Source organism: Cololabis saira, chromosome 3, assembly GCF_033807715.1.
Source record: "Cololabis saira isolate AMF1-May2022 chromosome 3, fColSai1.1, whole genome shotgun sequence".
NCBI classification, from domain to species: Eukaryota; Metazoa; Chordata; class Actinopteri; order Beloniformes; family Belonidae; genus Cololabis; species Cololabis saira.
This window is the reverse complement of record NC_084589.1, coordinates 35732114-35757599: the sequence shown is the minus strand read 5'-3', so window position 1 is coordinate 35757599 and position 25486 is coordinate 35732114. Positions and strand designations below refer to the sequence as shown.

General features: G+C 42.3%; 1 protein-coding gene across 1 annotated transcript; it reads left to right on the top strand.

Annotated features, from left to right (window-relative positions):
* The first annotated feature begins 310 nt into the window (after positions 1-310).
* Positions 311-23995, top strand: si:ch73-95l15.5 (uncharacterized). The gene is made up of 11 exons (XM_061717379.1): positions 311-410; positions 4911-5130; positions 7030-8018; positions 11046-11192; positions 14115-14192; positions 17343-17438; positions 18695-18844; positions 18921-19088; positions 20527-20679; positions 21581-21772; positions 23592-23995. Exons 2-11 carry the CDS (start codon positions 4962-4964, stop codon positions 23694-23696), a joined length of 2247 nt encoding a protein of 748 aa, XP_061573363.1. The 5' UTR covers positions 311-410; positions 4911-4961; the 3' UTR covers positions 23697-23995.
* Positions 23996-25486: the final 1491 nt, after the last annotated feature.

Sequence of the window (25486 nt, the reverse complement as noted above, 5' to 3'; positions counted from 1 at the left end):
GAGGATATTTCAGTTGCTAGTATGGTTGGCTGTCTCTACAGTCATGCAAGTTCAATGCTATTAAAGCACTTTAAACTTTAAATCAAAGCATTTTGTTTTTTCATATAAAATAAACACTTTTTTATGCAGTTTAGAAATTTTGGGGCTTTTTTTGGCTCCTGCGCTGCTGAAATCGTGTGTCCCTTATTTCTATTTCTGAAAGGTGGCAGCCCTATTCAATACGGAACGCAACTTTAATTTCCCAATTACGGAACAATTCCGTATTTCAGGGGCCGGGTGGCGACAGGTAGGAGCGGTGACGTCAGCAAGGTGACACCCACCGCGGCAGCGCTTCCCGGTCAAACCGTCCTGCTCCGGAGCCACGACGACTCACTCCGCCGAGCCGCACAAGTTCGGAGCACTTCGGAGGGGTAAGTTCGAACCGGACAGAACCGCCCCGAAAAAACCGAAGTCAAAACTCCTACGCGGTGAAAACGTCGCCCACCCCGGTGTCCGAAAGTAGAAGCAGACGCAGGGGGAGTGGAGCCGGTGGAGCCGGTCAACCGGCGTGATTCCGGCCGAGGGTGTGAGAGTTGGTGCTGGGGAAAAAACGACGTTGATCTCAAGGCTGATTTATGGTTCCGCGTTACACCGACGCAGAGCTACGCCGTAGGGTACGCGGCGACGCGCACCGTACGGCTAGCGTCCCCGCGTACCTACGGCGTAGGTTCTGCGTCGATTTAACACGGAACCATAAATCAGGCTTCGTTCACCGGCGCTGAGATCACTGACAGCGTGGCTTTGCCAAGGTCGACGTGGACCGGACCGGCGCCCTGGGCGGAACCGTCCAGCAGCAAAGCCGGGACGACTCTTAAATGGACCGAGCCGTTGATGGCACATGGAAAAAGTTGGAGCCTCTCCAGCATCAACGCAGAGCTGCTGTTGAAGACCCGGTGTCGTGCTAAAAAGTGATTGCCTGGCTGCCAGAATCTGATTTCTCCCCTGAAAATGGGTCTTTTTACCTGCCAAAAATTGATTGAAGGCCAAATACAGTTAATGAAAAGTTGTTTCTACCTAAATATGATTTGATCTCATTCTTGAGCTTCATAATATAAACACTAGAGCTCACAGGATTGCTTTTAACTCTTTTAAAAGGACCATTACAACACAAAATAGGCATTTTCACCTGCCAAAAATTGATTGAAGGCCAAATCGGTGGCGTCAATTCAGTCGAAGCTAAGGTATGGCAAGGTTACAAGTCACTCTTATCTGTTATCTTATCTGTGTGGTCAAGAAAATTGGAACTTTTTCAAATGCAGTCTCGCTCACTGCAAAAACACAAAATCTTACCAGGAAACATTTGTCTTATTTCTAGTTAAAATGTTTCATTTTTAGTCAAAAAATCTCATAACATTTAAAATAAGAGTCATCACCAGAAAAATAACTTGTTGTTTGACCATTTTCACCTGTTTCAAGTACATTTTCACTTGAAATAAGTAGAAAAATCTGCCAGTGGGACAAGATTTATCTTCTCATTACAAGCAAAAAAATCTTGTTCCACTGGGAGATTTTTCCACTTATTTTAAGTGAAAATCTAATTGAAACAGGTGAAAATGGTTGTTTTTGAGTATTGTCTTAAATGTAATGAGATTTTTTTTTTACTAAAAATTAGACATTTTAACTAGAAATAAGACAAATATTCTTGTTAAGATTTTGAGTTTTTGCAGTGTAATAACTAGCGAAATCGATCATGTTGTTCTGATTTGCATTTGTAGTTATTCTATATGTATTAAATAATGGAATAATCAATACAAATAGACAGAGTAATTCCATAAATGTATTTAAAAAACAAACATTTACATTTTCCCATGAAGCCAAGGTGTGGCGGCTGCCATACCTTGCCATACCCAATTGACGCCCCTGGGCCAAATACAGTTAATGAAAAGTTGTTTCTGCCTAAATATGGCTTGATCTCATTCTTGAGCTTCATAATCTGAAAATCTGACGTTTTAGCGCTATTGTAGGAGTTTGGGAACAAAAGAGCAGAGAAACGCTTTTTGTGGAGGAAGAAAAAACTTGTGTTGTTTAATCCAGTCTCTCGTTATTAACTGACCGTTACCAACGGTAACAGAACACTAACAGAAAACACATCGTCATCATTAATAACGGCTATTTCTTGTGAATTCTAACATACTGAAACTAAACAGTGTCCTGCTCGTGAGTGGCCACTACACAATCGTTCAACGGGCTGCTGTGCGCGCTCCCGCGGCCAGAAATCCGAAGAAATCAGATTCTGGTAGGCAATCACTTTTTGGCACAACACCGGTTTCCCCCCGGACGGTTCGACCCACTTTCCTCTCTGAAACCTCGGAGTTCATGGGTCAAAGACCCCTTTAACACCGGACCTGCTCTTGTCTTGGAGGCTTTAGACAGGGCCGTTTCTAGGGGTTTCAGGGGCCCCAATGTCAGATTCTGGTGGTTAAGAAGTGTTTTTATCAGTTACATTTTAAGGAAAAATATGCCGTTGCTAAGGTGGTTAAAGCTCAAGTTGAGAAAACATTTGGTGCGTCCAAAATGCCATACTAAACAGTATATACTCAAAAAGTATACTTAAGTTCGGCACGCTTTTTGAGTAAATATGAGTAGTGTGCATTAATTCGGACTACTACTTCCTGCCGTTGGGAGGGGGAGCTGTTACCATGGTAACAACTCCTGTCAAAGTAGCAGCACCGCTCCGCTCTTCCCTGTTTATCCTGTCCCAAACAAGATGACATTATATAATATTATTATATACCAATATTGTAATATTAACATTATATAATAATATTATTCTACTTAATATTATACTTATGACATATGTATCTGCGCAGCACTTGGCAACCAAAAAACGCTGCATTGCATTGTGGGAAGTTTCTGCTCGGCTAGTGTCCATCAATCCACACTAATACATTTTTCTGGAATGAGTATGGATAGCGCATACTATTGTGTACGTACTAATGTTTCGGGAGCACAAAAAAAATCTCACATACTGTTTTTGCTACTCATAAGGGTGGAAGTATGGAATTTCGGACGCAGCTATAATATATTTTTGTTGGGGCTAGATGAGCTAACCTAAGGCAATGGTGTCCAAAGTGGGGCAAGAGGTACTGACTGTAAAACATTGCAAACATTTTTAGGAGAAAAACTCAGATAACTCAGACTTTTTAAATTTGCATTCTAAAATGCATTTTTTTATGATTTTACTTTCATGTAAATAAAAAAAAAACAACTGAAATTGTGACTACAAACTTTTTCCAGGCCTTTTTATGCAAAATTTTTGCATAAAAAGGCCTAATTACCCCAGATTTTGTACATATATAAGCGACACTCTCCACAAAGCTAAATGTATTGGCGACATGTAGCACCGTAGACCGTAAAAATCCAGAAATTAGCCGCATGGTTGTTAAAGCCGCAGGGTTCAAAACAAGTTTTTAAAAGAAGAAAAAAAAAACGGGTTATCGTCTGGAAAATACAGTAATCTTTGTCACTATCTGAACCTCCAATTCAAGTTAAACTGGTAAAATAAAGTGAGCTAGTTCAAAGGCATATAAAGAGTATTCGAGAGAAAAAGAAGTGTAGTTTATTTATTTGTGTGTGTGTGTGTGTGTGTGTGTGTGTGTGTGTGTGTGTGTGTGTGTGTGTGTGTGTGTGTGTGTGTGTGTGTGTGTGTGTGTGTGTGTGTGTGTGTGTGTGTGTGTGTGTGTGTGTGTGTGTGTGTGTGTGTGTGTGTGTGTGTGTGTGTGTGTGTGTGTGTGTGTGTGTGTGTGTGTGTGTGTGTGTGTGTGTGCGTTAATTACACATAATGAGGTCGAATTGTATAAACCACAGATTTATTCATAATAAGGGGCGTGGTCTTTTGACTGACAGTCCAGTCCAGCTCACTAAAAGTTCACTAAAAGATGGCTGGTTCTGGGGTTCAGATGGACCGATCTTTGGATAAACCAGGTGGGCAGAGTTAGTTCCTGCCATGTGGCGCTGTACAGAGCTACAAAAAGAGGGTCACTTTTCAGAAAATCTGAGTGAATTCAACATCAAACTAGCAAATTAACAAAAATAATAGAAATGTACTTCTCCTGTGCTTTTAATTGCACTATGTCTTATTAAAATCTGCCTTGTTTTCTTTTGTGTCACCTTTATCTTGTCAGTAGATAGTGACACGGTGAGCTCTGATTGCTCCAGGAGTTTGTAACGTGACTGCCTCTGATTTGAAAGCATTCAACATTCGCTTGTATCTGGTTGGTTCAGAGGGTCAACAAAGCCGTCCCACTCCGTCAGAGCTCCGCCTCTGTTCTCCGTGGGATAATACTATCAGGAAACCCTCTGCGTTTCCAGATAGATCTGGTTAGTTAACTTGAAAGGTTCTTCGACCGGACCCGACCGGAAAAATCAGTCCCTGAAACGATCTGTTCACTGCTGAGCTCAGCTGTGACTGAACAAACCTGATTGTTCCTCTGCAAATAAATGACTTTGCTGAATCTGTATTCTCGTGTCCTCTGAGCTAATGCTTATAGAGTTGAAGTACAGGACAGGACGTATAATGATTATGTCAAAAATGCAAATTCACACATTTTTGGTTCCCTGCTGTGTTAAGATCTTTGTCAAATAGCATAAAATTGAATAGTTTGGCTGGCCTGTAATCAAGGCAGGGAAAATTCTTATCAATGCAGCTTCGTCAGGATCAGTGCTCCGTTTACTGAACGCACTAAAGTAGCTAACAGCTAAACGTACCAGCAGCCAAAGGTGAACACGAGTCCACTGAAGATCAGCTAACCTGTCCTGATGATCACATTTTTGCTCTCTGCCGCATGGCAAACAAACGGGATTTGTTTCTGAAAACAATAACGTGGAGTTAAGTTCTAAGACCGGGGTGTTTTTATTTTTTTTCTTCACAGAGAACTTCCTTCATCTGCTCAAGAAGAGGGAGCGTCAATCCTTCGTCAGCAATGTCCAGAGGAAAAAATGAGCTGTGTCGAATATGCGGCGGAGATCTCCAGGGAAACCAACGGCGATGGCTGTTTGGGGGCCAGAACAAGAAGACCAGCCAGCCTCAGACCCCAACAGAGTCTCTGAGGGGGGGAAGCCTGTCCATGTCCTCGCAGAGCAGTCCCTGGGGTGAGTCTGGAGACCAAAGAACCGCTCTGTTGGAGCTGATCTCACGATACGATACATGATATTCAGCTCACGATACGATTATATATTTATCACAATATTCAGCCAACGATACGATTCGTTATAATCCGATACACTTATATAATTTTGTGAAGAATTTGAAAGGGACAAAGTATTTTTGGTGACATCTTGTGAGTGTTTTATTTACTAGGATTGAATTATTTGAAGCGAAAACTAAAAACATCAATTACACAACATATATGTCTCGGATTGGAGTCTACAGCTTGCAAATGCTGGACAAAATGAATCAGAGATGTTTTGAGAAAATGAGTTCCATTTATTGAAACAGGGAAAACTGTAGTTAACAAACCTTTTTAGTAATTAAAGTGCAGTATTACAATTACTGAAACAATACAGTTAAAAAGTGCAGCAAGAGGCCTGTTCTGAACAGATTCTTAGACAGCTTTTTCAACTCGTCACTGAACACATGAGGCAGCTTGTCTAGCAACGGTTAAGTAAACATAGTAACATGGCTTCTCCAAAACATCCAATAATTCAAGTCACTAAGAAGCACTGGGTATCAGCAGGTACCTCACGATACGATACTATCACGATATTTTGCCAATGATAATGATATCACGATACAGCGATTCTGCGATAATTGATATGTTCTAACATTTCATCCACGACACATTACGACATCTCTGTCACTGAAGAAATTCAGAATTTATTGATACACTGAAGCCACTTCACAAAAATATTTTCTCTCTCTGCAAATTAACATAAAATTATAAAAAACTAAATGAATGCAGAAAATCCACATTTAAGTGTTCGTATTATCAACTTCTTCAGAGCTGCTGAACCAGAATCAAATAGTTTTATGAAAACTGACAGATTTTACTGCATATGAAAAATATAAACATTTCAGTCATTATAATATAATATTGTAACTATACAAGCTAAAGTTGCAACATATTTGCATATTTTTTTCATATTGTTTACATAATATGAAATTATCACTAACAATATTATTTAAGCCCATGTGGACAATAAAGTCGTACTGGATTTACAACCTGTCTGAAACATGATTTATTATTTAGAAACGGGAAAAAAAGTTGATATTCAAATTTAAAATATCTATTGAATCGGCCGTATCGCGATATATTTCCATATCGATATTTTTGCCCACCCTTTCTCTGTGTATTGTTAATGCTGAATTAAGCCTTTTGTTTCTCTTCACAGGCAGCACGTTGTCTCTCGTTATCTCTCACATAGCTTCATCCAAAGCAGACATTTATCGTAATTTACGCTTGGTGTTGGGATGAAATATATTGCTGTGATTCTCTCTGGGTAGCGGTTGACACTTTTACAACTTTTACACACCACTTCACCATTTTAAGATAAATAAATAAACGTGTTTGCGGTTGTAGCCTGCTGCAAAGCCGACTTTGTTTCGGAAGTACGGATCGGATTTCTGCCAGTTTTGGGATTAAATGTAAATCTAGGTAAACATGGACACGTCAGAGCTGCTCAACCAGAATCAAATAGTTATATGAAAACTGACAAATTTTACTGCATATGAAAAATAAACATTTCAGTCATTGTAATATAATATTGTAACTATACAAGCTAAAGTTGCAACATATTTGCATATTTTTTTCATATTGTTTACATAATATAAAATGAACACTAACAATTTAAGCCCATGTGGACAAAGTTGTAATGGATTTACAACCTGTCTGAAACATGATTTATTATTTAGAAACAGGAAAAAGAAGTTGATATTCAAATTTAAAATATCGACTGGCAAAGTATCTCGATATATTGCCATATCGATATTTTTGCCCACCCCTAGTCTGTGCATTGTTAATGCTGAATGAAGCCTTTTGTTTCTCTTCACAGGCAGCACGGTATCTTTGGGATCCTCGGTGTCTCTCTCAAGGTACCAGGTGCCCATGAGCTCCCCGTCCAAGAATGGGGACCTGCTGGCGGTGCTGACCCACATCCTGGGGCAGCCTGTGCCGCGCGGCGGCAGCCAGGGCGAGTTCTTGTGTGGCAAATGCGTGTCTGTCCTGGAGCGGGTGTTCAAGTTCGACACTGTGTTGGCCCGAGTGAGGGTGCTCTCGAGCGAGCGGCTTCAGAAGCTGACGCAGGAGCGGGACAAGGTCCGGCAGTGGGTCCGGCACAACTACTGCCACCGGCACCCGCAGGAGTTCCAGGGCAGGAGCAGCATCAGCGAGGACGACAGCGAGGTGGACAAGGACAGCTACAGGGAGATGCTCAAGGAGAACATGGCGCTCTCAGAGTACGAGTGCTGGTCCGAGAAGTGGGATACCTGTCCGTATTTTATAAGAACCGGTAAACGGTGCAGGAAGGGCAAAGGGTGCGAGGGCTGCGACTCCCTGCGGGTGTCTGACTCGGCCTACGAGTCCGTCTGCGGGATCCCTCGCCGCTTGCCCTTGCAGCCGTTCTCCCCGCTGTTGATGTCGCGGGACGGCTCCCTCAGCGTGCCCCTCCACTGGCATGGGGGGCCGTCAGTCAGCTCCAGCCCGGCCTCCCTGGCCGGGTCCACTCTCTCCCTGCGGGCGCCTTCTGTTCAGTCTCTGGACTCGCTCGACGGCCACGACCCTTTCCCCTCGCCGGGGGATCCGTCGCTCAGCTTCGTCCTGAAGGAGCTGCGGCGCATCGAAGGGAAGCCCATCAGTTCCCCCTCGGGGAGCAGGATCCCGGTGCTGGGTGTGAAGGACCGGAGCTACTCCGGACAGGTCGGGTCGGTGGCGTCGCCAACTCTCAACAGGGCGCTGAACTTTGGGGAAGTGGAAAACGGAAGGGATGAAGAGGATGGAGACGACCCAACAGATCTGAGGGACGAGTTTATACCAATCAGAGAGGTGAGTGCGTTCATTCTTGTTGGAGAAAGAATTGACCCTTTTTAAGCCCCGCCCCCCGACAAAACTGTCATCTGTCTCGTCCACTTCCGTTTTAAAAACGGGCTTAACATCACTTTATGTATAATTATTGTACCAAAGAAAATCAACAGCAACTTGATGTAAATTAAAAGTGCTTCAGGTACTGTGTAGTGAGTTTAAAAAAAACTGAGGATTTTGGCAAAAACAAGATGTTTTGATGAGTTTAGCTGATAGCCCGGTGGAAGGTGCGACCGTCCACATAGTTTTATCCAAAGCAGACATTTTTCGTAATTTACGGTTGGTTTTGGGATGAAATGTATTCCTGTGGTTCTCTCTGGGTAGCCGGTGTCACTTTTATAACCGCTTAAAGGAGCTTGAGGCCGGATTGTGGCAGGATTTATGAAAAAAATCCGTATACATTTCAAGTTTTCTAGTAATAATGTCAGATGAAGCGTTCCAAACCCAAAAGAATGAGCCCTCTAGTGCCCTGATTCCCAACCCCCGGTCCCCGGACCGGTACCGGTCCGTAGAGCCGTTACTACCGGGCCGTGGAATGGCTTGTGTTCCGATCATAATTAGGGCTGCAACGATTCGTCGACGTTGTCGACAAAAAAGCGATAATCAAAATTGTCGGCAATTGTCACCAGACGTTTTTTTTCCAATGGAGTGAGGCATCTCACTTCACTTCACCTCATTCAATCTCTGCCGACAGCCGCGCTGCACGACCTCTCAGCGCAGCCTTTTTTTTTTTTTTTTTTTTTTGCGTCCCAGCGCAGCTGCGGGTAACAAAACTTCAAATGTTCGGGAGCATTTTAGCCTGGATACGGCGAATAAAAGAAGACTTGCAAGTAGGGTTGCCACCAGTGGCGAAACAACTCAGCACCGGGCCCCGATGCAAGATCATTAAACCGAGCCCTGCCCATCACAATGTAAAACAGACATGCTGTGATTGACGCAATCTCACAGCAGATGCATCACTATTCAAATGACAACGGGCACTACTGACAGCTTTAACTCTTAACACAACCACAGCGCAGATAGATATGTTTAAAAAAAAATCCCATATATATAGCACATATAACCAACAGCATAACGCACACAGTGCGCCGGTGTGCGACAGAACACCGGCAGTGCAACAGCTGAGAATAAACCCACACAGCGCACAGACTGAAATTTGGTGGCATGGCGGCACACCACAAATAAAAACATCATAAACACGCATAAACACAAAGAAACTAGTGATACACTATCACTATAACAAATATTAATAATAATGGGTCATTACTTACAATTACAGTTTGACTTTCTGGGCCTTCCGCTGGGCAAAGTCATTAATTAATTCCTGACAACAGTTCAACTCTCGGGGTACGCGGCGACGCGCGCCGTACGGTGCGCGTCGCCGCGTCCCCTACGCCGTAATCTGCGTTGGTGCAACGCGGAACCATAAATCAGCCAGTGTCCGTCACTCATCTCTGTGCAGCAGAACCTGCACCAGCAAGACGCTGCTCTGCTGATTATGGCTCACAGTTTGAAAACCCCAAATAAAAAATAAATTAGAGAATATTTTATGAAATCAATAAACAATTCCATCATCAAAATTATAACAAATAAAGGTTCAATATATCTTGCTTTGCATGTAATAAGACTAGGTAATATATTAGTTTCACCTTTTAAGTTGAATTATTGAAATAGATTAACTTTTACACCAAATTCTAGTTGAATTATTGAAATAGATTAACTTTGACACCATATTCTAGTTGAATTATTGAAATAAGTTAACTTTTACACCATATTCTTCACCTGAAGCATTTTTTTGTCATATAATGTCATCCAAAACTTGTATAAATCGAAATGTGTTTGTTTGAGTGGCAGCCCCATGGCTTGGCGGACAATAAGTTGCAGAAGTTATCAGTAGAAGTTTGATTCAACACTGTATATACACTATATTCACGTGATTGGCAGTGGAAAAAACTGATATTAGCGACACATTTCTGTTTGAAAGGCTGTTTTAGACCGTACTTGGCACCAATCGCAGTATAAAAGCAATAAACTATGCCAGACTGTACAGTTCAACAGCCACACTTTAAAGTTTGACATTTCCCACTTCTACATACTACCAAGTACGGTCTAAAACAGCTTTTTCCACTGCAAATCACGTGAATACGGTGTATATACAGTGTTGATTCATTCTTCTACTGATAACTTCTGCAACCTACGTTTCCTGAAGGCAACATGAGTGAGGAACGTCCCCCGCCTTCTCTGTTCTGCTGTCACTCATGATGCCACGCCCCTCTCAGTTGATGCCACGCCCCCCACGCCAGATCCGGGCCAAAAGTCTGAACCTGAAAAAAAAATTTGTAACTGAAAAAAAAAGACGTGAAACTGAAAAAAAAAGACGTGAAACTGAAAAAAAAAAGATTTGAAACTGAAAAAAAGATTTGAAACTGAAATAAAAAGATTTGGAACTGAAAAAAAGATCTGATACTGAAAAAAATAAAACTGAAACTGTAAAAAAAAAATTTCAGGTTCAAATTTTATTTTCAAATTAGCAAAACTTTTGGCCCTGATTTGGCTCCATAAAAAAGCAGCTGGCAAAATGTCGCAGGGGTCTGGCAATTGAAATAGGCTGTTATTTTCGTAAAATGAGTCGCCACCTGTTGGTGGATAAATATATGCACCTGAAACCATTGTAAAGTTAGTAAAACAATGATAGCCTGCATTTTAAAATGCATTGTTTTTTTCTAAAATGTTTATTAAAATTGACATAAATTGTCAACCGGTCCCTGAGCTTTTTGTTTATACTTCTGCTGGTCCTCGGCACAAAAAAGGTTGGGAACCCCTGCTCTAGTGTATCTCTCCTTTGCCTTGAACAGGCTGTGTGCTGCAAAATGTGCTGCAATTCGGTCCCGAATTTCCCGGATTGGTCGTTCAGGGACCAATCAGAAGGCTGACAAAGGGTCAATTATTACGGTAAAAGCCAAGTAACCGCTGAATCATCTCTCCCCTCAGAGCGCCACCGGTGGGACTCACACCGCCATCAAGCACCTACAGGCCCAACTTGACCGGGCTGCGTCCCGCGTCAGGACCCTGGAGGCCGAGCTGAACCGGGAGGGGGGCGACCCGCCCGGAGTCAACGGGTCAGGGGACTGGAGCTCTGTAAGCCTTTAGCTTCCCCTTTGACACAATAATACACACATGAACAGATTAGTCAAGAAAAACCAAGCTTTCACTGGCTTAAACTCATAAATATGGTCATTTAACCAGGAATGAACAGATTAATGGCAAAAATATTGCAAACAAATGAATGCAACAGCTGATTGGTTGGTAATTGGAGCTTCACCAAAGGAAATCAGCTGATTTGAACAGATGCCTCAAAATAAAAGTATTTTTATTATTATTTTTATTATTATTTTAGTAGCCATTTTTGCGAGGATGATGCTGCACACGAGACGGAGATCTGGGTCTGAGCTCAGACGGTGGGAATCGCTGGACAAACCCTTAATCGATATTGGATCCCTGATCGGGATGCAACGTCCGATTTCACAACTGAAACAACGTGATCGGCCGATTTACGATCACGTGATCGGATCGGGACATCTCTACTAATTACTTGAAACGTCTCATTTCACGTGCTGCGACTGAAATGACGTCTGAAACGAGGACTGGCGGGTTCTGCCGGTGCTGGAGCGATCAATCGGGTTGTGCATTGATTGTAAATACACGCCTATACCGTTATTTTTGGCTGTGCGATTATTGCCAATACTCCCATCAGCGTGGACGCCCCGTCCTCTCGTGGTACATCAGACCGCTCCAGGAGCTGAGGAGCTGCTGGTGAATATTTGCCACGGTAGCTTCGTATCACATGTCCCTTCAGTGTCATGTGACCAAAGCACAAGCTTCCTGGTGCTGTCATTATTTTTAATTCGTCATTAGACCCAACCGAGAAGCTGGAGGACATTTTTGATGATGATGATGCTAAAATGCGTATAAACGGAGCAACTGAGAATTTACTTTTTAACCACACAGTCGCTTGCTTCAAGTCTTTAACTCTAACGAGAGGAACAGGCTTTATTAGACAGTGTGACACCTCATATGTCTACACAGCTCATAAACCAACCCACGAGTGTGTGTGACGAAGCACAAATCTGCATCGTGCCAGCAGTGGGAGGGGAGGGAGTGTCCACACTTCCTCAGGTGCAGGTAAAGACACACCTCCCTCTCTGGAATCTCCCCCGACCGGTGGAGTTTGCCCCGGGCCTTCGGCATTTCATGACGAGGCTTCTCAGCTGTTTTGCAGAGGTCACGTGACTTGATCTGAACTTGCCGGGTTCAGAGATGAACATTAGCTGAATGAATAACGTGAAATGTGAAGGAGGAAGCAGCGGGTTTGAACACGCGCTAGCTGACTTCTGCCTCAGTCCCAGATCGTATTTTTATTTCTAACTTACTGGTGGAGGATTCTGGGAGCTGGGAGTGAACCTCTAGATCTGAGCCAAACGTTTATGTTCAAGCCCTAAAATAGGGGAGTTTACGTAACGTTTTTAAATAATGTGGGTTTAAAAACGGCTCCAAACCATCCACTTTAGATCAGAGCTTTATTTTTTTATTTTTTTTTAATATATTATTGAAATATACAAAACAACAGGTAGCAAACAGTAACAAACAGCACATTGTTGACAGTACATAAAAGTATATCAATTACATCAGGGGTAGTAATATATATTAAATGTAAGTCATTACAAGAGATGGTTTAAGAAAAAATAAATAACTAAATAATACATAAATCGAGAGTACAAAAAATAAATACATTTAAAAAAGGTGTTTCAGGAAAAAACTTTTCATAATGGCTCAGTAAGATATTACTTTTTTTGTTCCATCCATCCATTATCTATACCCGCTTTATCCCTTGCGGGGTCACGGGGGTCTGCTGGAGCCTATCCCAGCTAATTTTTTTTTTATTTAACAAAATCAGAGATTTAAGCAAAGAGTTTGTGAATAAAGAATTTTGCATATAGGATAACAAAGTTTATCAGGTATTCAAGAGCATAATCTTCTGACTTAACATAATAGCAAATAACATTAAAGGTATTGTGACATAATTTTTAACACTATTAAAAGTCTTGGCCAATATCCCTCAAATGTCTTCGCAAATCTTCGCTCGCCGCTACTGAGGGAATCCTTGTTAGTTTCTTTTCCTCCGCTTAGTAATATTCAGCGGGTTGTCTCGTCTGATCTGAGGTCGTAGGCAAAAAAAAAAGGAGAGCGCGGGTGGAGAGGAGAGAGGCGGTGGCCGCCTCTCTCCCTCCAGCCCGCGGCTCAGTGCTGATGGGCAGGGAGCTGGGTGGAGGGGGCGGTGATTTAGCGGGTCTATACGTAACTGTCCGCCACCCAACCAGATGCGCCGTTTTTGCATAATTATGCGGAAATTCCCAGAAAGCACACAATACACTGAATGTTAAAAGTTCGTTTTTTTTGGGTGTAATTGATGTCAAGACACCCAACTAAACACAAAAAATCAAGAAAAATGTGTTTTTCATGTCACAATCCCTTTTAAGGTTAAGAGTATGTAGATTTTGCAGCATCAAAGAAATAAGATTCAACATCATTCCAAAACTTTTTAGAAATATCACAATAAAAAAACTGATGTGAAATTGTTTCAGCATATTGATTATGAAAAGTACAGGAATCATCAACATCAGTAAATTTAGAAATAATACTACTAACTGGGAAATCAGAGCTTTTATTAGATCATGAGGCCTCTCAGCTGTTTGTAAGGATCATGTGACTCCCCCTTCTGTAATAAAGTTATAAAAAAAAATAGAAATTTATCAGTAAATCAGTCAAAAATAAATATGCAAAATTAAACTGGTTTTAAAATTGTTAAATGAGAATTGCAAGTGTTTTTAAATGGTTTAAACGGTAGTCCGGGAAACAAACGTGATTGTCTCATGGACCAATCAATGTGAAGCCTAATCATTGATTAATGTTGTTGCAGCCCTAAAACCCTGACCTAACGTCCGGGTCGTTTGACCTTTGACCTTTTTATTTAAAATAAAACGTTCTCCTGTTCTCCTGCAGCTGAGCCGGGAGGAGGATGGCGGCGCCCTGCTGCACAGCCTGGGCCACGCCCTGCACAGCCGGGAGCGTCTGATCCAGGTGGGTGAGGCGGGCCGGGCCGGGGGGGGTCTGCGGAGCCCCCCGGGCTCCAAGCTCGCTGGAATGTGGTTGGTCTTTTGAAGTCGTGGGCTGAGCTTAAAGTGGCGCCGCCACAGCTGCATCCGGACGCCGGTAAACCGGCGACTGAGCCCTCGAGCAAGGACCTGCACCCGGACTGCTGTCCATGGTTCACAGCAGACTCCCCGAACCAAAACACGACAGAACTATTCTTATTCTTATTCTCATTCTCATTCTCATACGTTCAGCGTGTAGAAGAAGAACCGGACATCCTCCCTGTGATGTCACTCAGCCTCCTTTTCCTCGTACTGAGCAGACTGGAACCCGCCACCTCGTGTCAGTCACAGTTAACCAACTTTAACTTTCTAAGTTTATTCTAATTAATTATATTTTATATTAATTCTGATCAAATCCAGTCTGATTCATCTTAATTTGGTGCATCTGTGTGCAAGTTATGGCTTCCTGCCTTTATTCAACCCTTTCTGACCTGCCATAGAACAAATGAACTAAGCATATTTTTACATTTCTGCTATACTGCCATTTTATGCCATTATTTGCTATGCATCAAAACAACCTATATAAGCCAATCTTTAATAATGTGTACGTTACAAGTCCGTACTAACTAAATAAATTGCTAAAAAGTGCAAATAACTACCAAAAAAATGTAGATTTTAACTTTACACATTTTTCTAAATACAGAAATCCCTAAAAAGCTAGATCCCTAAAAACTGTCGATGGAAAAACGTAAAAGAAGCCTTTCAAACCAAAGGAACTTTATTTAGGAATTAATTCATACTTTAGTTTTTGAGATATCATTTCATATATCGTGTTTTCATCCGTCGCTGAACTCAGCCTCGCTCATGGTAAACCGTTTCGCACGCACATACTTTGGTGGATCCATAATGTGCATGTGTGTGTAGGCTTGTATAGTGAGTGTGTAGTATGTGTATGGTGTGTGTGTGTCGCTGAGTAATCTTTCGTGAAAATCTTTTTTTTTTTTAATTCAAGATCTTTTTATTGAAATTTTCACAAAGTAAAAAAGGTGAAATGCTGCATGTCAATTACAAATATTTTGAGTAGGCATGGGCATGTTAATCATAGCATACACCAGTGTACAAAATATAAAAAACAATTAAACAGTATGAAAAAATATAAAATAGTAACAAAAACAAACTACAGACCAAACTAATCCCTCCCCTGTCACTGCCAGATTACTAATCACAATATGAGGTCACTCTAACATCAAAAGCCTGCACTAGGAATATAAAAGAAATATGAAGTATAGTTCACAGGGTCTGGAATGCTTCTAGAAAAGGTCCCCACACTTTCTGGAACTTATTTGATTGCTGAAGCGAGTATCTAATTTTCTCCAGTTTTAAGCAGGACATGATGTCTTCCAGCCATTGTGCACGAGTAGGAGGGAAGGGATCCTTCCACCTGAACAGAATTGCCCGACGAGCCAAAAGGGAGGCAAAAGACAAAGTGTGCCCCTGTGCAGTGGTTAACTTCCTTCCTCCCTCCATGACCCCAAACAGGGCAGTCAGTGGGTTTGGTTCTAATCTGATTTTAAGCACCAGAGAGAGAGTATGAAATACTTCCATCCAGTACTTGTTTAGACATGGGCAGGACCAGTACATGTGGATGAGAGAGGCTTCTGCTACTTTACATCTTACACAGTATGGACTAATATCTGGGTACATGGAGGATAACTTTGCTTTTGAAATATGAGCCCTGTGTACCACTTTAAACTGAATTAAGCAGTGACGTGCGCACAGGGAGGTTGTATTAACCAGTTTGAGTATGGACTCCCAGGTATCCTCTGATAAGGGAAGCCCTAAGTCCTGCTCCCATGCTGCTTTGAGTTTATCTGTAGGGGCACTCCTAAGATCCAGCAACATGCCATAGAAAGACGAAATGAGCCCCTTTTTGAATGGGTCTGTGGCAAGAACTTTGTCAACTGTGGTCAAGCCTATCGATGCACCAGGGCTGGGTGTCTGGGAAAGAACAAAATGTCTAGCCTGAAGATACCTAAAGAAATGTGATTTTGGAAGGCTGAATTTACTACTTAACTGCTCAAAAGATGCCACGGTGCCGTCTATGAACATATCTCTAAAACGAATCATACCCCTCCTGTGCCATTCCTGGAAGGTGGGGTCCTCAAGGGATGGTTTGAAAGAGTGATTTGATGCAATGGGGCTAAGAAGAGAGAAGCTGTGAAAACCAAAAAACTTCCTAAATTGGGCCCAAATTCTAAGAGAATGTTTAACCACTGGGTTTTTGATTGATTTAAGTGAAGGAAGTGGAAGTGAGGAGCCGAGTAGGGCAGGAATTGACAGGTCATCAGTTGGATGTAACTCCATCGCCACCCAGTCAGGGCGGTCAGCGCCGTCGCAGTAGAAGGACCAGAATGCAAGGCAGCGCAGGTTAGCAGCCCAATAATAATAACGAAAGTTTGGGAGGGCCAGACCACCTGCAGACTTAATTTTTTGAAGGTGAGTTTTGTTCAAACGTGGCCGTTTACCCCGCCATAGGTATGAAGATATAACTGAGTCAAGGGACTGAAAAAAAGAACCAGGAATAAAGAGTGGTAAGGTCTGGAAAAGGTACAAAAATTTAGGTAAAATGGTCATTTTAACTGAATTGATGCGACCCACAAGAGACATTGACAGGGGTGACCTCGTGAAAATCTTTTGATAAAAAGCACGAACAATAGCGCAAATTCAAACCGACTAGTTTCCCGGGGGAATGACCTCACCTCCCCTTTCGCGGGAAGTGGCGTGAAAAAAAATACTGTGGAAAAAACACGTACCGGATCTATAAACAACTCGTGATGTCAAGTATGAAGATTTCCATGTGGCAATTTTACTGGATTATTATGTGGCTTTTTTTTTCCAAACTATTTGATGGATTAAAACTCTGGGCCACTTAATGCAGGATAAGTAAGTGAAACAAGTGATTTTTTTTTTTTTTTTTTTTTTTTTTTTTTTCTTTTTCTTTTTCTCTATGTTTTGGTTTCATGCAGACTTGTAGACTTAAATCTATGCAGAAACCTCCTAAAAACGTCCTAAACTTTGTCATTTAAATGGTCTAAGTGAGCTCAGTCTTCACACGCTGCTCCTCCCTGTCCTCCAGGAGTTCCTGGGTTTGATCCGCAGACCTTGCGTGGATGAGAGAGCGGACGCCGACCAGCTGACTGAGAATCTGAAGGAAATCCTCTCTGACAGCAAGGTTAGAGCCGCGCTGTGTTTCGATCCCATTTATTGACCCTGCAGCAATGTTTTGGGGGGGGGGTTGAGGACACATGGTTCCTGCTCACTCAGGCGAGCCGGACTTTGGCTGACAGTCAGCAGACTGAGCTCTTATCCCGACACTCGGAGGTTTTGTAGTGGGTGGTTTTGTTTTCTTTAGCATGTTCAGGTTTCCATGGAAGAGCAAATCCCCAAAACAGTAATTTTGTGGTCTTCAACACACAATTTCCGCTCTATAATCACTGACTTGAGGTGTAAATGTCCACATTATGGGGATTTATGGTGTTTTATATGGTGCGATTTTGCCTCAAACGTGTTGTTTTGTATTATTTGTGAGCAGATTTCTTGCTTTTACATTCACATATTGCACATCTGGCTCCTGTAACAACATGTTGGTGAACTTCAGGACGCCTCCGGCCCACATTGCACTTGTTAGAGCCGGAACGGAACCAGCAGTGACCCAGATTAGGCGCAAATGGTGTCAGGGGACCCAGGGGAACGAATCACGAAGCAGATCTGTGCAGCTACGTCACCGTTTGTAAAGGGTTCATATTTTATCTCAGCACATTAGACCACGAGAGCTGCGAGGCGGGACAACAGCTGTATCTGCATCTGCAAACCCAAACTGGTTCTGCAGAAAGTAAAACACGATCTGTTGGAACCGAAAAAAGTCAAGTCTCAAACAGGTGCCATCACGTTTGTTAGTTTTATACAAGATATCAACTACAAGCTCAGAGATGAATGGAGAATATGCCCACAATATGATGCACAGATACAGCTGTAAATATCTGAAAAAATGTGAGTTTGGGAGATTTTTAGAAAGTTGTTCAAATGATAAAAATATATTATCAATAAAGAGATCCTTAAAGCGACAGATACCTAGACTTTGCCATTGCCAGTCTATTAGGGAAAGTTGTAAGAGATTATTAGCTACAGATAATTAACGGTTTTAACAGAGAATGTATGATTTTAGCCGGTTTTTCATTATTTTGGCGGGATTTACATCGCGTTTGGGCTGCAACCTGTCAGATCTGGCAACCTCGACCTTAGCGCTGGATTTCTTAGTCGGAGTAGTCTCGAGACGAGTCAAGAAAATATGAGTAAATGTAAATTTGGATTCAAAGTGAGTGACTGTCTTCTTGGTCTTAAATTTAGTTTGAAAATGGTATTAAAAAAGTCTTAAATTTAACTTGGTCAAACCTGTAGCCACCCTGTATAACCCCATATGACCGGCAGGTTGCCGTGGAAACCCTGAGGTCTGAAATAACCGAGAGGGAGAAGAATCTGCAGGAAGAGGTGGAGGCCCTGAGGAAGGTTGGACGAGACCGAGACAGAGACCTGGACACGCTCAACGTGGTGCTGCAGTGCAACCAGGACATCATCAACGTAAGACGCTGTTACAGAAAAGCGGGATCGGGGCTCGTTTTTCAGACTGACGAAGGTGTTTCTGTTTTGCTCCCAGGACCTGCGAGTGACTCTGGGGGAGAAGGAGCGGCAGCTGAAGGAGGTGGAGAAGGAGCGAACGCTGAGGAGGCAGCAGGAGGACGCCGTCGCCGCCGTCCTGCAGGAGAAGGAGGCGCTGATCCGGTCCTTCAGGCTGCAGCTGGAGGAGCGTCGGACAGATGTGGAGGTGACAAACATCCGGGTTTAGTTTGTTTGAGGTGAAATCTGTCGTCTTTCTACCCGTCCAGAGACCGGGGACGTAAAAGTAGGAGGTTCGGAGGTCACTTGAGCCACCATTAACGTGCATTCTGGGAAATCCAGTCAGGAACCTTCAACGTACCAATCTGTACGGCCCGTAAACTACCCAGCAGCCCCGGCTGTAGCCTCAATCAGTTTAGTGTCTACAAGTTCTCCTGACGACTTTAACCCTTTATAACATACCATAGAACAAATCCGCCTAAGCATATGTTTACATTTCTGCATGCTATACTGCCATTTTATGGAGTATTTTTATTTGCTATGCATCAAAACAACCCATATAAGACAATATTTAATAATCTGTATGTTACAAGTCCACACTAACTAGACAAATTTGCTTAAAAGTGCAAATAACTACCAAAAAAATGTAAATCGTTTTTTAATTTTACACATATTTTTCTAAATACAGAAATCCCTCAAAACTGTCAACGGAAAAAAGTAACACAGAATCCTTTCAAACCACAGGAAATGAATTCATACTTTAGTTTTTGAGATGTATCATTTTATATATCGCGTCTTCATCCGGTGCTGAACTCTGCTTTGCTCACAGTAAAGCGTTTTCCGTGCACAGACTTTGGATCCATAATATGTGTATGGTGTGTGTGTGGGTTGTCACTTTCGTGTAAATCTCTGATAAAAAGCACGAACTAGAGCGCAAATTCAAACCGACTAGTTTCCCGGGGGAATGACGTCACCTCCCTTTTTGGGGGAAGTAGCGTGGAAAAATCCAACCTGATGACACGCTGACAACGTGATGATGTACATGTTTTTTTCCGGATCTATAAATAACCCACAATGTCAATTAGGAAGTTTTCCGTGTGGCAATTTTACTGGATTATTATGTGAATTTTTTATTTTTTTTTTCCAAACGATTTAATTGATTAAAACTCTGGGACACTAAAGGCAGGATATGGAAGTGAAACTCTTCCTGTTTAACATGTAAAAAGATTTATTGCTGTTTTATTTGGTTGTAATTGTGCATACATTTTGAAAATCAATATGCAAATGGCAGCGCCGGCGCTCCAGCCGGTTATAAAGGGTTAAAAAGGCTTAAACACGATGAATCAAATTGAAAATGTTTGTAAAAGTCCAACATTTGATGATAAACTCTCACTTCTGACCGTGTTTTTACTCCTGTTTGGGTATAAAATGTCGGTCACAAAGCTTCAGACCCGTTTGTGCTGCAGAGTTCCTGCTCAAATATTGACCTTGAGTGCAGTTTGGGTCCCGAGCGTGAAACCGGATCATGTGATCAGAGCTTTTACTGCATCTGTGTCGCAGGTCGAGGTCCGCCGTCCTCCGTCTGCTCAGGATCAGCTGATCAAATATTGACTTTCATGACATGAAACGTGTTGTTTTCCCCGCAGGGTCCCTCCGCCGCTGCCATTGGTCAGCAGCCGTCGGTGGGCAGAGCCGAGCTTGCAGCCTTGCTGAGAGAAATGGAGGGAAACAGCGCCACCTTGTGCCAGGAGGTCACCAAACTCACCGCAGCCCTGCAGGAGTACCAGGACATGGTTCAGGTGAGCCGGAGCACTGAAACCAGCAGGACGGAGTGGTTTCCCAGGGTGCATCACTTCGCAGGGCGGCCGCGGGTCCTTAAAAAGTCTTAGTTTTTATTTTTGCTAAAATAAGGCCTTTTAAATGTTTTAATTTGTCTTAAATCTCAATCCAAGGGTCTTAATTTGTGAATCTTAATTTTAGAGGGAATTTATCTGGTCATCATTAAAAAGTTTTCTTACACTTTGAAAAGGGAAAGTTAATTTAATTGTTTTAAGGAGAAATAAATGTGTTTACCAGTTGTTAGACGCCTCATCTGGGTTGCCAGGTGGAGCAGGTTTCAACCCAATTGGGCGGGTTTATAAAATCTGGGCTGCTTTTCCTGGTTTTTACTAAATATTTAGAAAATTATTGACAAAAAAGTTTCCATTACGGCAGAGAAAAGTAGAAACTTGCACAATAAACTCACTGATATTTTATTTGCTTTAATTTACTCAATTTAATTGTAGTCTTTGTTTGGAGCCTTAACTCTTTGTGTGTTTTGAAGCTGCATCTGCTTATGACTTGAAAATATTACACATTTAATAATTTAGGGTATTAACATAGGGAATGTCTGATTCGGGCTGGTTTTTCATTATTTCGGTGGGTTTTACATCGCGTTTGGGCTGGAACCTGTCAGATCTGGCAACATCGACCTCAGCGCTGGATTTCTTAGTGGCATTGTCTTGAGACGGGGGAAGCATATATGACTAAATGTAAATTTAGCGACAGAACGGCTCGGAAATTCCAGTTTCTCTGGACATTAGGTTCAAAGTGTGTGACTTTCCTTTTTGGTCTTAAATTTGGTTTGAAAATGGTATTAAAAAGTCTGAAATTTACCTCGGTCAAACCTGTGGACACCTTGCTTCATGTTTTCCTCCCCAGACTCAGCAGGAGAGCCACAGCCAGACGGTGTCCTCGCTGACGGCTCAGCTCAGAGACGCCCAGCGGCAGCTGAGGGAGAAGGACAGGGAGACGAGGGAGGCGGCGAGAGGCTGGAGGGACGACAGCGAGGACCGAGAGAGGGAGGAGAGGAGGCTGAGGGACAGCCTGCAGAAGAGGGATCACCTCATCCAGGTGAGTCTCCCAACCCTGCCGGCTCTTTCCAGACTCACAACATGCACAAGTGTGATGGAGCCGTGTTGTTCAGTTGATGCAAAACTTTCCAGTTACCACGGTGATACAGGCAGCCAAAGGTTAAAAAATGGAAATACTTTGCCTGTAAAAACCTGATCTGTCTCATCGTGCATGCAGTTTACGCACCAACGTTCCCGGTCAGTAGTGCTGGGGGTAAATGATTATTTTTAAAACGATTAATTGGGCGATTATTTTATCCATTATTCTACTAATCTAAGGAGTAATTGGACGATTATTCTAACGATAATTTTTCTGGCTGATTAATAAAAAACATAATTTATCAAATTAATATAAAAATCATTAGAAATATAGTTTATAGTAATATAGTTTATTAAACGGTTTTCCACAGCAAAATAAAAAATATAGAATAAAATTATACAAAATCAAAAGGCCTGTTTACTCTGACAGTCCTGTAAGACACTAACAGAACTGTAAAACTGTTGGCATATTATCCAAATGTGTTAAAAATAACATATTTGGATAAAACAGCACTGTTTCAGACTAAATTACATATTTTTATTACATTTAAAAGTCTAATCATGAAAAGAACCTTTCTATGGGGGTGGAACTAAAAAAAAAAACTTCGGTAGGAATCATTTTCCGGTGGCACTTTAGCTTCTGCTAACTGGTAAAAAAAGGTTTGTCATGGTGGTAAACTGAGTTATGACCAGAAAACATCAAATGTAGGAGCTGATGGAGACCATAGTTTGATCATGTGACGTTAATTTTTACAATTATATTTTACCCCACTGGGTCCTGCAGGCAAACACAAGCTCAGGAATGACCTCCGAGAGGCAGCTGTTGCTGGAAATGAAGTAAAAACAGAACAACCGAGAGATGAAAGTCGATATTTGAGATGGACTTAGTCAAAATCCAGGTTTAAAGATTAAAGGTTCAACCACAACGTTTCAGAGAGCAAGGGAACTCTCAAAATAAATGACACAAAGTCTGTTGTTTTTGCCTCAAATTTTGTCCATAATTTGATTTTATATTTAGCATTTTTCAACAGCCAAAGTGTTTGACAGCAAGTAATAGATAAAAAGGAGGATAAATAAGAACATTCAAATAAAAACAATAAAATATAACAAAAAAAAAAGTTAGTCGATGATGATGTAGCTGACTCTGATTGACACGAGCATCGGAGCGCTCGCCTTTGTGATGCTGAATAAATACTTTATTCATCCGCAGGAGGATGAATAAAGTATCTATCTGTCTGATCTATCTATCTCTATCATGGAGATCAACAGCTGCTCTTCATCCAGGTGCTGGCGTCGCCCTCTAGTGGCCGAACTCAGGTATGACAGCGCGGCTCCATTATTTTCTGGAAGACGCTGTCCATCCTTCATCATCTTTAGCCGGATAAAACACAGTTTCAAATCAAAGAAGTCCGTGAAACAATGATCCCCCCCCTCCAGAACTAAGTATCCTTGTTAAATGTATTTATTAAATGTTGAATGTGCAGTGTCTACAGTGTTATTAAAACCGTGAGGCGGGGAGTACCGGGCCACGTGGGACAAGGTCCCCTACGCTTCGGACCCTTCGCCTATAACCTATGTGCTTATGAATCGTGTAGGGGGGGCAGGAGGGGGAACGGAGGCCGAAGCCAGGAGGCAGGGCCAGTAGAGCCGGCCCTGGAAAGGCGCCCACGCTCCCCCACAGGAGAAATTACTAACCAAAAAGTTTCCTTTATGGCGGAGAAAAAGTAGAAACGTACACAATAAACTCACTGAAGTTTTTTGTTTTTTTTTCTCTCCGGCAGCAAATCCTGCTGGACGCTGAGGAGCGGGACCGTCTGTTCAGAGAGCTGCAGCAGAACCTCCACAACAAGCGGGAGCCTGAGACGGCCATCGAACAGGCGCCGTGACGGAGGACGGGGGGGCGTTCACCGGAGCACTTGACTTCGCACTTTCTGCACCGCCGCGCACGTCGGGTTTATTTATATACGAATCTTCAGACATTCCTGGGGGGGTTGTGGGCGTGGCCTGAAGGGGGCGGAGTCTCCCACTGTCTGAACTCTCCGGAGCGAATCGGGAAATTCAGCGCCGGAGAGTCGGGCAGTTTTCAGGAAGGAGTGCGGCTCCTCACAGCCCCGTGTTTAGTACTTAGTTCTGAGTTTAGTTGTTGTTAGACACGTTTCTGACGGGGGGGTATTGATGGGCGGGGGGGGGGGGGGGGGGGGATGCTGCTTCAGGGTTCGAAGGGAAGCCAGCTGCGTTTTAACTGCTGAAATGTTCTGATTTTTATGTCCTTTTTTATCGGGTTCTGGATCGTTCCCGTTGTTTTGGGCGTTTACGTGTTTCTGTAACTGTAATGTCTGAAACTTCTTACTTGAGAAGGTTTTTGTTGTCTTTTTTTTGTTGTTTTTTTTAGCTCAAGAGAATAAACTCTCTGATCCAAACAATGTTGGTCTGCAGTTTCTGTTGCCAGGGAGACCGCGGGTCCTTTAAAAGTCTTAAATTCCATTTTCCTTAAATAAGGCCTTTAAATGTCTTAAATGTCAATCCAAGGGTCTTTATTTTTGAATCTTAATTTTAGAGGGAATTTATCCAGTAATCATTAAAAAGTTTTCTTACACTTTGAAAAGGAAAAGTTTATTAAATAGTTTTGAGGAGAAATAAATCTGTTTATCAGTTGTTAGAGACGCCTCAGTCATGGTTGCCAGGTTGAGCAGGTTTCAGCCCAATTGGGCGGGTTGATGAAATCTGGGCTGCTTTTCCTGGTTTTTACAAAATATTTAGGAGAAATTATTAACAAAAAAAAGTTTCTATTATGGCAGAGAAATGTAAAAACTTACACAATAAACTCACTGATACTTTATTTGCTTTAATCTGCTCAATTTAATTTTAGTCTTTGTTTCCTGGGTATTTAGTGGTGTTGTGACGCTTGAAGTTTATTATGCATTTAATAATTGACCGTTTAACATAGAGATTGTTTCATTCGGGCTGTTTTTTCATTATCTCGGTGGGTTTTACATCACGTCTGGGCTGGAACCTGTCAGCCAGACCTACACGTGGATCTTCTAGGAACTACGAGTAAAGCTGAACTCTTAGAATGGAGAGCTCTGTTAGGACCATGAGGAACTATCAGGTCTTGCAAGTATCGTGGAGCTGGACCCTTTTCAGAGAATGAAATGAAATTGGACATCCTGCTAATAGCACATTGCAGTAATCTAGCCTAGAAGATACAAACGCATGAATTAGCTTTTCCACATCACTCTGTGAGAGGACGTTCCTGATCTTGGAGATATTACGGAGATGGAAAAACAATTTTCTAAACCTGGTTAATATGATGTTTGAACCACAAATGCTGATCAAAAATAACTCCAAGGTTTCTCACAGTTGCACTGGAGGCCATCGCAACACCCTCTAATCCTTTCCTGGGGGCTAATCAGGACTGAGTCCCAACGTTCTCTAATAAACCAGGGTTCCCACCAAAACCATTACGAGAGCCCGTGTCCCCCCAGTTTTAGCTTCCCTTCGTTAGCTGCCTGTAAAATCCAGAACAGAAGTCAAATTTCTCACATGTAAACCTCTTAATGACCAACCAGCAGAGTTCTTGTCTCAGGCAGCAGGTTCACTTGTGGTTCCTAGGGGATCTAAAAGTAAAACGAGACCTAGAACCATCAGGTACCGGGTTCCTCTCCTCTTAAGATGA